The 13,710-nt window shown below is 30.0% G+C and overlaps 2 protein-coding genes across 2 annotated transcripts; one reads left to right on the plus strand and one right to left on the minus strand.

The window, feature by feature from the left end:
• Window positions 1-4,122: 4,122 nt before the first annotated feature.
• On the minus strand, window positions 4,123-6,270 carry LOC100204190 (actin-related protein 5). The gene has a single exon (XM_065818428.1). The coding sequence runs from the start codon at window positions 6,252-6,254 to the stop codon at window positions 4,320-4,322; it is 1,935 nt and encodes a 644-aa protein (XP_065674500.1). The 5' UTR covers window positions 6,255-6,270; the 3' UTR covers window positions 4,123-4,319.
• Window positions 6,271-11,894: 5,624 nt separating this feature from the next.
• Window positions 11,895-12,977, plus strand: LOC136091101 (zinc finger MYM-type protein 1-like). Its single transcript, XM_065818089.1, has one exon. The coding sequence runs from the start codon at window positions 11,895-11,897 to the stop codon at window positions 12,975-12,977; it is 1,083 nt and encodes a 360-aa protein (XP_065674161.1).
• The last annotated feature ends 733 nt before the right edge of the window (window positions 12,978-13,710 follow it).

Here is a 13,710-nt window from a genome sequence, read left to right on the forward strand (position 1 = left end):
GAAGATTGATTACTCTCGATAATTTAACGCAGCAGATATTAAAAATTGTTTGCTGCTCTTTTATAGTTGTTCTGATATATTATCTTTATATTATCTTTATGTTATATTATCATATGCTGATAAATTTAACGGAGATAAATATTGACATCATTCTGATAATTCAACTAAAGCTGCAGAGAATGTTTTTTGTAGTTTACTTCATTCTGTTAGACTTTTTTTTTTTTATGCCATTTTAAACCTATTGATAAAGATAGGTCTAATATGAGAAAAGACACTAAAAACCCCCAACTAAAACATGCAAGTCCGGGCAAGCAAGGTACTTTTTTAGAATTTTTCTTTCTCAAGCTACAATATTTAAGATTTTTGGCAAAACTCATTTTAAAATACAAACGAACATATGAAGGTTTGGAGTTTACACTTTACCTGTATATTATTAAAGTCAAATTCCAAAAAGTCTTCGTATCGTCACTAAGAGAAGGTAAGTGTATAGGTGAAAGATCAGAACCTTTACCGTATACACTCAAGCAGGGTCACCAAGAGAGGGGGGGGGGGGCAAAAGAAACAGTTTGTCCCGGGCGGCAAAAAAAAAAGAGTCCTATAGATATAATATATGGAAATTTTGATGAATAATGGCGCCAATCACGATTGTTGTCGCAGGCGGCGCACAGTGGGACGAAATCCTGATTTCGTGGCCAAAAGTCAAATTTTTGAGTTTTATATTTTTGTCTTTTCACGTTCAGATCTTGTTTATAGATAGTCCTAAAACAAAATTCCGAACAGGGCAGGTATATACCTGCTCTAGGGTGGCCTGGGCGTCAGTTGACATTTAGCCTCCGTTAGGTACGCACTAAACAAGTGGATACGTCGAAATATTCTTGCCTGTTTTAAAATGCTGTTAAACTAAAGAAACTATTTCAATTGGAATTCGGCAAAATGGAATCACTTTCTGGAGGCATGTAGAATATATGGTTATGCACTGTTATTGCTAATTTTAATTTTTTTCATATTTAAATCGCGCGACAAATAAACATAAAAAATTGTAAATTTTTTATCTGAAATCGATTTTCTAATGTCGTTTTAAAAATTTAACCGCGGTTATCCACCTTCTTTTGACAAGGAACTGATCGTGTATAGTGTAAAATATAACATATTAAAAAACTGGCTGCCATTGAGTGCCGTTTTAATAATGAGACTAGTTTTTATGGAGGAATGCGTGGTGCGACATTAAACTATGTTAATAGATTAATGTCGCACCACGCATTAATGGTCATGGAAATTAGTGAATTAACATTATTTAATAGCACTAATTACATTTTAATGCAATAATTTTTTATTTTAAATATATGCTTTAAAAGTTACTTCTCATTATGTTTTATGATAATCTCAAAGTTTTATAAAATAGTCCTCAAAGAACTTTCAGCAGTTATTACTGTATTTTTTTTTTGAGAGTCTTCAAAATCTTTAAATATGGAATTTTCAAGAAAAGATATATTCTTTATGGTGAAAGACAGTTTAAAAAAAATGAATATAAATTCATCACTAATGTTTTGACAGATGCAATTTTCAAAAAAACGGAACATGCGAATCAAGTAGGCGAAGATGAAATGTCATTATCACGGTTATTTTCAAATTTTTGATCGAGATGGAGAGCAGCAGGAAGATAGAAAGATTTTTTTCTGAAAAAAAAAATGAAAAGCACCGTACAATTTTCAAAAATATCCAATACTGAATGCGCAACACCTGAGAAGATTGTGAAGAGTGATAATAAAAAAGGAACATGTGGGCGACCTTCGCAATCTTTTTCTTCATCTAGTGAAAGATCAAAGAGGCGAAAGAATCAAGAAGTACGTTCTACTTTTTCTACAGAAGAATTGGCATATGCTGCTCAAATGAGTTTAAGGACTTCTGGTCAAGTACATGCTGCTCAAGTTGTTAAAGATGCCACATTAACAACCCCAACAAGAGCCAAAAAATATATATATCCGCTGTTAGTTCACAAAACGAAGTATCTTTAACCCCAGATGAAGCACTTTCTTTAATGATTGAGAAAGGAGAATCAAAGCACTCTTATCAACTATCAAGAAATGTAGCTAGAGCACATAAATGCAAATTATACCCATCATACCTTGAAGTAGAAAAAGCAAAAAAACGTTGTTATCCATCAGTTGTGTACACAACTGTTAGTGAGTCGTGCGCACAGATTGAACTACATGTTTTACTTGATCATACCACATCTAGAATTATACAACTTCAGGCTGATGTCATTGATACTCTAAATCCGGAAATTCTGCAAAAATTAGTAATTTACTGTAAATGGGGATGTGATGGAAGCAGCGGTCAAAGTGTTTATGAACAAAAACCTACTGAGACTGGAAAATCTGATGAAAGCATTTTTTATACTTCTCTTGTACCTTTACAATTAATGCACAACAACCACAAGACGGGTAAAGCAACTATTGTGTGAAAAAATCCTAGACCATCATCTCCGCGATTCTGCAGACCAATACGATTGCAGTTTGTACATGAAGATGTACAGTCAACATTGAAAGAAGTTACCGATATTGAACTGCAGATTGAGGGTCCTGCACCATGTGCTAATGAACAAAATGGAAAATCCATTTCAGTAACTTATTGTATGTCATTTACGATGATAGACGGTAAAGTCTGTAATGCAGTAACTGGTACCACTTCTACACAACGCTGCTTCCTGTGCAAAGCTTCCTCTAAAGAATTTAATGACATCAACAACATTATAAAAATGGACATTACAACAGATAATTTAAGATTAGGCATATCTACATTGCATGCATGGATTCGTTTTTTCGAGTGCTGTTTGCATCTGTCGTATAAGCTAACAACTGAAAAGTGGCAAGCTCGTCGAGAGGAAGATAAAAAGAATGTGAAAATACGTAAGGAAGAAATACAGACTCAATTTAGGATAAAACTGGGGCTTATCGTTGATCGACCAAAGCCAGAATATCGAAGCTCTAACGATGGAAATACAGCGCGCCGCTTTTTTCAAAATGCTGCTATATCTGCTGAAATAATAGGAGTCGATGAAAAATTAACTCACCGATTTCAAGTTATTTTGCAGATAATTTCGAGCGGGTTTGATATAGATGATGAAAAATTCAAAGACTATTGTGTAAATACCGCCCATTTATTTGTTGCTTTATATCCGTGGTATTACATGCCTACATCTGAACATAAATTATAAGTTGACATTAAAAACTTCAGATTACATCATTCAAGAAAATGCTCAAGAGAATCGAATATGAGAGACATTTTTAATAGGCTCTTATTAACATCAGAATTATTTCTCTTGAGCATCAGGAAATTGCCCCAGAGACCGGTAAAATCTCTACATCAAGAAGCTATACAATTGTTAAAACAACCTGAAGTCACCAGACAAGAGACAAGGAACGATTTCGATTTAGATACCGGTGGTTCAACATCAGATTCCGAATCGAATGATTCGAACATTGATGAATATGACATACGTGATTTTTGTTACTAGGATTAAAGAAACAATTTTTTTACATATATGTGAGTTAATTTTTTACCAATTAAAAAAAAAAATTAAATTAAAATTTCTGTTTTTTTATTAATAGTATAAATTTGAAAATAATTTTGCAATGTTTTTGCTCTAATTTAACTCCTGAATCATTAGCAATGACCTTGAAAACTAAACTACATGAGATTTCATATTTTCAACGTATGAACAGTTTTGGCCGCCATATTAGAGCCGCCATTTTGAATTTTTTAAATCTGACCTCAGATTCCTAATCAGCGACCTCGAAAACCCTTATGTAGGTAATTTGGAAATTTTGGCCAAAATCAGGATTTCGTCCCACTGTGCGGCGTGGCGGCTCTCGGCGGCGTTGCACTCAATTGTCACCCTAAATAGTTGCTAGGTTTTATGGAATATAAGTTGCTTGGTTTTATGAGAGCAATATTTGCAAAATAGAGGATTAGATCAGAAATGTTGTTATTTTTTACCCAATCATTTAATGACTCTTAAAAAAGATTAAAATAATTTTAATATTTTTGCAAGTACTTTTTTCATTCTTGTAATAAACTGCAAGTATTGCAATATTTAAAAAACAAAATAAAACAAAAAAATAGAAACGAAACGCCAATATTCAACAATTCAACACACAAAAAAGTGCCCAGACAAACTATTGCCCAGACCTTTTCTTAACTTTCTAACAATGCATTATATATTTGCACAACCACAATATTGCAAATTATGCTACATACACATTAGGGTACATGGCAAATTAATTGTGAAATTTTTTCACATGTATGAACCATACATTTTATACTGACAATGCATAAAAGTGATTTGAGCACTTATGCTCTTTTAGGTAACCAATCCCTTTTTCTTCATAGTCTTTTCTATCTATTGCAATACTCCCGATGTTAGAGGTATTAATAAACTTTTTTGCACCATACCAAGCATCCTTTAAACAATCTTTAGCTTCATATATATTAAATTCAGATTGAAAAGGCAAAACAGCCATAAGATCTTGTGTCAAACGTTCTTTAAAACCCTTAAGTTTGGATATACCACCAGTAAGAAATATATTTTTTATCATTCTTTGTTGAGTTTCTTTATCATAGTTTTGCAAAACATAGCATATACTTGAGACTAATCCATCTTGTTCTATTCCAACTATACTTGGCTGAAATAATATTTCAGGTACACGTGTAAGTTCAGTTATTAATGGTAATTGCTGAAATTTTTGTCCTTTACTTACCATAAGCTTATTTAGTAATAACTGATAGTGACCAAGACTTTGTTTTATTTCTGTTAATTTCTCCTCATCCTGCTCATCTTCTGAATCATCACCATCTTTACTTATAAATTTATAAACATCCCAATCCTCATCTTTCATTCCAAATGTATCTTCTTTTTCTATCTTTGATGAACCATTATTGGTGTTTTTACCACTTTTTGCTAACTGGCTTAATATACGCATACGTTCTTTTGAAGCATAACTTTTGCGTTTATTAAGAGCTTGTTTTCTTAAGTTTCTGGAATATTTTCTGTCCATTATCTCTAATGACTTATTTTCTAGCTCTTCTATAAGTTTCTCCACATCCTCAATTGAAGTTGATTCATTGTTTTTTGCAACGAAACTCACTCCCTCATTTAACTCTCGAAAATATTGTATACTTTTTTCTTCTCGCTCCAAAATTTTTTCTCGTAAACTTTGAATTACACTTGAGAGCTGTGACTCATTTTTTAAACCTTCCTCTACTAATTTACTTTTAAAATGAGACTGACTCTCTTCAGCTAGTTTCATAATACACTCAAACTTACGCAGTTCTTCTCGTTCAACTTTAATTTTTTCTTCGCGTTTTTTTTGGTTTATATCTTTTAATCTTTGGGCTTGTATTCTACGCATCTCAAGCTCTTTTTCATTAGTTGCATTAATAACTGGAACTTGTAAGCTTACACTACTTGATTCCGCATATTGTTTATTTTGCCACATTTTAAGTTCTTCTGCATAATTACTAGCTACATATGCATGTTCAATCAAAAGATTTTGAGATCCAGAAAGATTAAATAAGGTTGATTGATTAGGGTATTTTAAATGCAGAAGTCTGTTCATATAAATCATCATGTTTAAACCACCTAAATTTAAACGCCTGCATGCAACAGCATCAAACTTAGAGTTTAAAATAGGTAAAATATGACTAGTTTGGTATCCACATCGAATTACTAATCCATCTTGCAAATCAGGCTTATTATAGTTAAGACTAAAAAGACAGTCAATACCATACACAATTTTAGGTACACAATAACCTTCAAATAGTAACTCTGTCATATTATGTCTAAAATTATTTGGAATACATATTGCTTCAGATATACAAATAGGATGATTCACAGCACCATTTGTGTTAATACCTAAGTGTGTAAAAAGATAGTCAAATGCAAATTCTTGAGTATCAAAATGTGCAACAACATCAGAATCAAATTGAGTGAGAATATTCCATTTAGAATCCTCAAGATCTCTGATGTCATTTCCATAAAAAGTTGAAATAATGTCGCTTTCTTTTTTGGTTCGTAATTTTGCCATTAAGTTGCGATAAACTAATTTTGGTTGCTCATCTGTAGACCAGCCTGCTCTACAAGAATGGCTTCCATTATCAATAATTATGCAAGCATTTGAATTATTTTGTTCCTCGTACTTCCATATTGGATCAGACTGAAACTCATGATAACAAAATTCAAACTTTTTAACCATATTTCATTAAAAACTGAAAAAAATATATATAATATTTCATTTATAACAATTTAATACAACAATTACAATTAACTCAAATTTTGAATAAAATAAATTAATATTTTAGCTAAGAAACTAATATATTCAACTTATACTTAAATATACTTTAATATAATAAAATTAGAAATCAGTTTTAAAATTCACGTCACATGTGACGTGAATTTTGAGTATGTGCACATATCTATAATCTTTTGATAACCATTGAAATGATTGATAACCATTGAAATTCATTAAAGATTGTAACAGTTCGACAATCTAAATTTATTCTTTGCCTAGAAGTTCAATTTTATATATTTTTAAAAATAAGTTAGCATAATACTTTATTTTTTAACTTAATATAGTATACAGAACACATTTAAACTTCGTTTTAAAAATTGCATTTTATCTGAAATTAATAAAATAAAAAAATATGTAAAAAGTGGGCAATTATTTACGGTATGTTATGATAGGTAAACAATATGACATTAATCTAATGTCATAATGTAAAAAATCAATGGATAAGTCAACTACACCTTTACTAGAAGTCTTTGAATTTTTAATGGCATTTTTATAAAAAATTCTAATTATCTAATATTCTCATAATTTTATCTAATTTTCTAATTATCTAGAAAATCTGACGGCGATTTTAAGTACTAGATAGTACTGCGCGGTCCAAATAGACGTTTAAATTTATTTAAATTAATTTTTTTAGATAAATTAGTCGGCAAAAAGTATTTTTTTGACATTTGTCGGCAAAAACAGATACGTCACCCTCCTAAAATCTCTTCGGGACGGCCCTGAGTGTTTATGCAATAAAATCTCTCTCTTTCTCAGACTGTAGAAAATATTAAGATAAGGATTTTTACTGATATATATATATATATATATATATATATATATATATATATATATATATATATATATATATATATATATATAATATATATGTCACTGTGACCCGCAGTCACACGAATTATATATATGATAATGTTTATAATATAAATTTATATTTAAACTCTGAGTGTCTTGTGTTATCACAATCATCAGCCAAGTAGTAAAAGTTTAATTTTGCTACGATTTGTTTAGTGGACGTTACGGTTTATATTTGTATTTTAGATCGTTAAGGGACGGAAATTGATTAGTAGTTAGGTTAATAATATTATTAATTTGTTTTTAGTTGGCTAATAATTGTGAAATAGTTATATGTTTAATGTTGTTTAAAATATTTTTTATGTGCTCATGTGTATTATTTGTGTATTAAAAAATAATAAAATAAAAATAAGAATTAAAATTGATATAAAAGTATACATAATATTATGAAATATATTACAAAAGCTGTGCATGTGAGTAATTTATTAGTTAGCCTAGAGATATATGGAGCAGAATAGTGTAGTTATTTTTATTTATAGTTGTTTGTCAGGTTTGTAGCGAGCTTTGTAATTTTATAATAAGAATTTATTTTCGTGGCGGCACTTCGATATAATTTCGGTTCTCTTATTTAACAGTTCTTCAGGTTTTGGATATGATGTAATAGTAAAAAATTCTCATACAGACATAGTGGGCATCTTTTGGAAATATTTGAGTAGGTGGGGTACTGATTTGAGAATAGACCATGTTAGCATAGGGATTTCATTAAAATTGTTTTTTAAATCCCAAACATAGTTTGATAGGGCGGTAGAATTTTTGTATTTAATATTGTTGAATGATGATTTGTGGTTGTTGTATCTGGTTTTCCACTCACCTTAATCCTATATAAACTTTGCTGGGTTGGTTATTTGCTGCGATGATGCATTTATGTATAATATTTGTGGATTTGCACTTATCATTCAGGGGGCATTCTGCTTTGTTTCGACAGTTGCATTTTGGATCATTATTTTCAATTCTAGGTAAGATAATTTTTTTGTTGTGGTTTTTTATAATTTTTTCTATATTTTCAGTGCAACTGTAGCTTACCTTTACAGTGTTTCTGTTTAAGATTTTGTAAAGTTTGTGTGGGAAAAATGTTCTTGTATTTACTAGAAAAAAACTTCTTAGGGAAGTTTTTTTCTAGTAAATACAAGAACATTTTTGCAATATTTGTGGAGACGTTTTTATTAAATGGGGGGTTGAACCATATGATATTGCGTTTACGATTTTTCTGGGGTATTTTTTGTTTGATCTGATATTTGAGGGAGTAGTTTTTGTATCCGCTATTTTTTAGTGCTTGTTCATATTTGTTTTTAGATTGATTAAATATAACTTCGCTGGAGGAATTTTGCGATAGTCTGTTTGATATTGAAGTAGGTAAGTGTTTAATTTATTGTGGTGGGTGATTCGAAGATATTTGGATGTATTGAAGATTATCGTTGGGTTTTTTGAAAGGCTTATGGGTGTTTTGGGCTAAGTTGAAAGTTACATCAAGGAAGTTAACTGATTTAAGATTTGTTTTTATGTCTATTTGAAATCCAACGTCTTTAAACTTTTGGATTATATTTTTTCGGATTCGCTCCATTTCTTGGCCGTTAGAATTGCGTATTATCAACAAGCCATCATCACGGTAAAGCCCTATGTTGGTTTTTATAATTATATTAGATAATTCGTTGAGAATGTAGATTCCAACAAGTTCGCAAATTTCAGTCCCATCGTAGCTGCCCATTGTGACATCAAAACTTTCATGGTTCAGTTTTTTTATCCATGTGTTATTGTTGTAGTAGAGAAGGGATTTTCGGCTATGTACCAGGGATTTTTGGCTATGTACTGTTACCCGCAGTACCAGGAATTAGCATTTAGCTAATTCCTGGTACTGCGGGTAACAGTAACATATATATTATATAGCTCTAGTTTATCTATTGAGCACTCTTCAAGTATACAATATTATACATGATAATATAAAGATATTTTCTTCATTCATATATATATACACTTACGTATATATATATATATATATATATATATATATATATATATATATATATATATATATATATATATATATATATATATATATATATATATATATATATATATATATATATATATAATGTATTTTCGAGTAATTTCGAATAAAGATTTTTAAAAAACCGGTAAGTGATAATAGAAAAAAGAAGAAAATAAAAAGCTTGCATGAATAGATATTAAAACGTATTCTTTTTTTTTTTTCGTTTAATTTTTTTTGTTCTTTAATCTTTACAAATTCGTAATATATAATAGAATCTTTACAGAGTAAGTAAAATTAAAAAGAAAATCACAAAGTTACGTTATACAAAAAATATATAAAATAAAACTGTAAAGTATTAGAAATTACTTCAAAGAACGCGGAAAACTTGCAGAAGACCGACGCACAGTGAGTCAGTAAGGTAAAAAAAAACGGCAAAAATTATATAACTATCACATATAAACATGTGGTACATCAATACTGTCGTATTTTGGGTCAAAAAATTTAAATTTTTATATTAAAATAATTTTAACGCGTACCTATGACGCGTATAATTACGCGCAAAATTTGACAAAAAAATTGGATTCCTTGATCCAAAATACCTTATAAAAGAGTACCACATATTTTTTAATGTAAATATTTCTTGTGCCTAAAGCTACACATGCGTATACGTGTTAGAGTCTTTTACACAGTAAAAAGTAGATGAATTGAAGCAGATGTTTCTGTCAGAATTAAACCCTCAGGATAACATTTGTGTCTCTCATTCTTAATTTCATGAAGTGAAGGATAAATACCTGCATTGTGTATTATCGATGAATTTCTAATAATTTGATACTGTTCATCAGAAAGGTCACACTGAATTTTTAAGCTTAAGGCATCTTCTGTTTTCATTTTTATCGGAAAATTTATCTCCGTCATTTTAACTTTTTCAGAGTTTGTAGCACTTTTCATGAGAACAACGAAGACTTTTTTGTTAAGATCTCTAGTGGCTTTTTTTATTGAAGCTAATGCCAATGCTTCAGAAGGATGTTTAGCCAATTCGGCAACCTTAAAAAGGTATTATTTAATATTTAAGCTTGTAAACTATTTTTTAACTGGGTTGAACTTAATTGATTTATCACACAAAAAAAGTTACTCGAAAACTAAAAGTTTTCGAGTAACTTTTAATTGCTAATAACAAATTTTACCAAAGAAAAGAAGAACGTCATTTTTTCGATGCATTTATGACCTGCTCTCCACTGATATAATAGACACATTTCAACTAATTCACACAAAATACTTAATAACAGGGCCGTATTTAAGGGGTGGTTCGGAGGGGCAATAGCCCCCCCTGTAATATGTCAAGGGGGCGCCAAAATTTTTACGGAGACTATAAAAAGTTTTCGGAAAAATTATAAATTATATTAATATTAAAATATAGTTTTATAATACAAAATACTAAATATTAGGTAATTGTACAATATTGTAAATTGTTATTTGTTTCCCAATCTGCGGAATATTATTTCGACCTCCGTCATAGATTAGTATAGCGGCGAGCACGTTCACGGTAAAATATATTATACTTATATAGTTATAGTTAATATATTTATTATTGATATATAATGAATCAAAAAAAAAAACTTAGCGGAGCTGCAAACAAAAAATGAAAATTGAAAATTGAAAATAATATTTCAAAACTTCCAAAAATATTTGATTTTTTTTCAAAACAAGAAGTAAAAGGTTTTTAGCAACTGTCGGTTATTAGTTTTATGTTTTATAATCTAGCTCTCTAGTTACATTTAAAACATTTTTAAAATAATTAATATTAATTTAGTTAAAATTACATTAATACAATAACTTCATTATACACTTTGATGGTTTAAAAAAAAATTAGGAAAATGAAGGATCACCAAGTGAAATTGAGTCTGTTGTATTGTCTAAGAAAACAAGTAGTCAAGTATCACACAACAACACTAGAAATATTAATGATTTACATAAAGCAGGCTCCAGTGATGTTCCATTGTAAGTAGTTTCATATGTTTTAAAATATTCCTTTATAATAATAAGTTACATATTTATAAATAATGTTGGCATTTTATAATTGCTGACTGGAACCAACCTTGTATGAAAAATAAATTAAAATTCCAGTATTTTCAATTGTGCCTAATTGTTTTAAAAACTAGCCTGAGATCTATTTAAATAAATATGTTTTAGTATTTTAATAATTTAAATTTTTATTGTCGTTTTAGAAGTAACAATGAAGAAAATGAAGAGGCACTTAGTAAAATTGAGTCTGTTATATTGTCAAAGAAAACAAGTAGTCAAGTATCACTCAATAAGACTGGAAATATTAATCTGGATATCGATGTTTTACATAAACCAGATTCCAGTGATATTTCAGGGTGAGTAATTTCACAATATTTTAAAATATTTCTTTATAATATATACAATTTGTATAAAAATGTTAGTTATTTATCTTTGTTGTTTAAATCTCCTATGTAAAATTAGTAAAATTTAAAATTAAACCTAACCAATAAATGTTGTTTAAAAAAAATAAATATCAATTAAATAGATTATTAGAGAATAAATTACTTAAACTTGTAACATAGCCATATAAGTGAAGCAAATAGTGATTATTATTAATTGTTTTCTTTTAATTTGTGGTAATTTTAGTTCTGATCCAGGATTGTGGGATTGAGACGAGAAAACAAGAGATTATATTTGTAGAAATGGATTCAGCCAAAATATTAATGCAGATTTTACACATTCCAAAAAATCTCATTGTACATAAATCCGGAGGTCATCGGACTCTCAAAAGATACTTAAATAAAGATTGGTTTAAAACTGTATTAGTCAATGGAGAGACATGCCAACGAGATTATTTATCCTACTCAGAAACAAATGGGTCAGTGTATTGTATCCCTTATTATTTGTTTAAAAACCAGACTGTTTTTTCTAAAAAAGGATTCTCAAATTGGAAATATCCAGAAAAATTGATAAAACATGAAAACTCAGAAGGACATAAAATTTGTGTATACAAAATGAAACAACGGGCAACTGATTTAGGCCGAATAGACACTACAATTACTCGTCAATTAAAAATAGAGACAAATTATTGGATTAATGTGCTAACTCGAGTATGTTCTGTAGTAAAGTCATTAGCTAGTCATGGATTACCATTTAGAGGAACTGAAGAAAAGTATGGATCTTCTGTTGCTAATAGTGGTAATTTTATTATGGCAATGAAATTAGTTGCAAAATATGATCATTTTTTGTGTCAGCATATAAGTAAATATGGGAATCCTGGTAAAGGAAATACATCATATTTATCTTTTTATACTTATGAGCAGTTCATAAGTATAATGTCAAAAAAAGTAGAAACAATAATTAAAGAAATCAAAGCGGCAACATACTTTTCAATTAGTATTGATTCAACCCCAGATATAACTCACATTGACCAACTTTCTTTTATTATAAGGTATGTATTACCAAATGGAGAACCAGTGGAACGTTTTATTGGGTTCATTGACGATGCTGGGCATAATTCCGAGTCGTTAACTGACGCTATATTTTCTATATTGAAAAAATATGACTTAAATACTTGTTTTCTTAGGGGCCAGTCTTATGATCACGCCAAAAATATGTCTGGCATATATTCCGGTGTCCAAGCAAGAATTAAAGATGTTATTTCCTTAACTGATTTTATTCTCTGTTCTGCTCATTCGCTAAATCTCATTGGAATGTGTGCTGCTAGTTGTTGCGAAGAAGCAAAAGATTTTTATTCATTTACGGGATGTTCAAATAATACGTGATTTGAACAGCCCCTTATACGTTTTTTGTCGTTTTTCTAACACCCCCTCCCCTATGTGACATTTTGTGGCATTTTGAAGAACCCCCACCCCCCACCCTGTGTGACGTGACAAAAAAATTTTTTTATAAGTTTACATTTTAATTGTAATAGTTTGTTTTTATAAAAAAATACAATTGATGAATATCTGTCTAAACCTAAATTTGTTCCCAAATTGGACTTTGACCTTCAAGTATTGGAGTTCCATGTTCTTCAATAATTTTTGAAGGCCAGTTGAGGTCAGAGGTATCAACATCATCTTGATCATACCACTCGATTGTTTCTTTGTCCGAATTTAAAAAGACACACATGAGTTGAGATAGACGTTGAGCAACTAAGCGTTGAGGTCTAACTTTTTGAATTTCATTCGAATATCCAATACTTGAGCAAACTGTTTTGTGTTGTTTCATTGATTTGATAGTTGCAAAATATAAACTGCAATTGGTACAAACTCTTTTTGGTAAGGAATTTTGAATGCTTGGACATGAGTAGTCGTATGGCAATCCATTGGGATACCTTTTTGTAACTGTCGTGGGCAAAATTGTTTTGCAAAGTGATAAGTTTAAAAAGAGAGATGCAAAGTTAATCTTTGTATTATTGCATTCAAGACCATCTTCTCCTTGGAACAAAGAAATTGGTGGTGGAAGAAAACCAGTTGGAATAAGATGAAACAGTGAGCTGCGACAATGACCACAGCA

This window comes from Hydra vulgaris, chromosome 14 (assembly GCF_038396675.1).
Source record: "Hydra vulgaris chromosome 14, alternate assembly HydraT2T_AEP".
Classification (NCBI taxonomy): domain Eukaryota; kingdom Metazoa; phylum Cnidaria; class Hydrozoa; order Anthoathecata; family Hydridae; genus Hydra; species Hydra vulgaris.

What these genes read in the sequence shown, in the direction of transcription:
- LOC100204190 (XM_065818428.1), bottom strand. Translation starts at nt 6,254, where the DNA reads ATGGTTAAAAAGTTTGAATTTTGTTATCATGAGTTTCAGTCTGATCCA.
- LOC136091101 (XM_065818089.1), top strand. Translation starts at nt 11,895, where the DNA reads ATGGATTCAGCCAAAATATTAATGCAGATTTTACACATTCCAAAAAAT.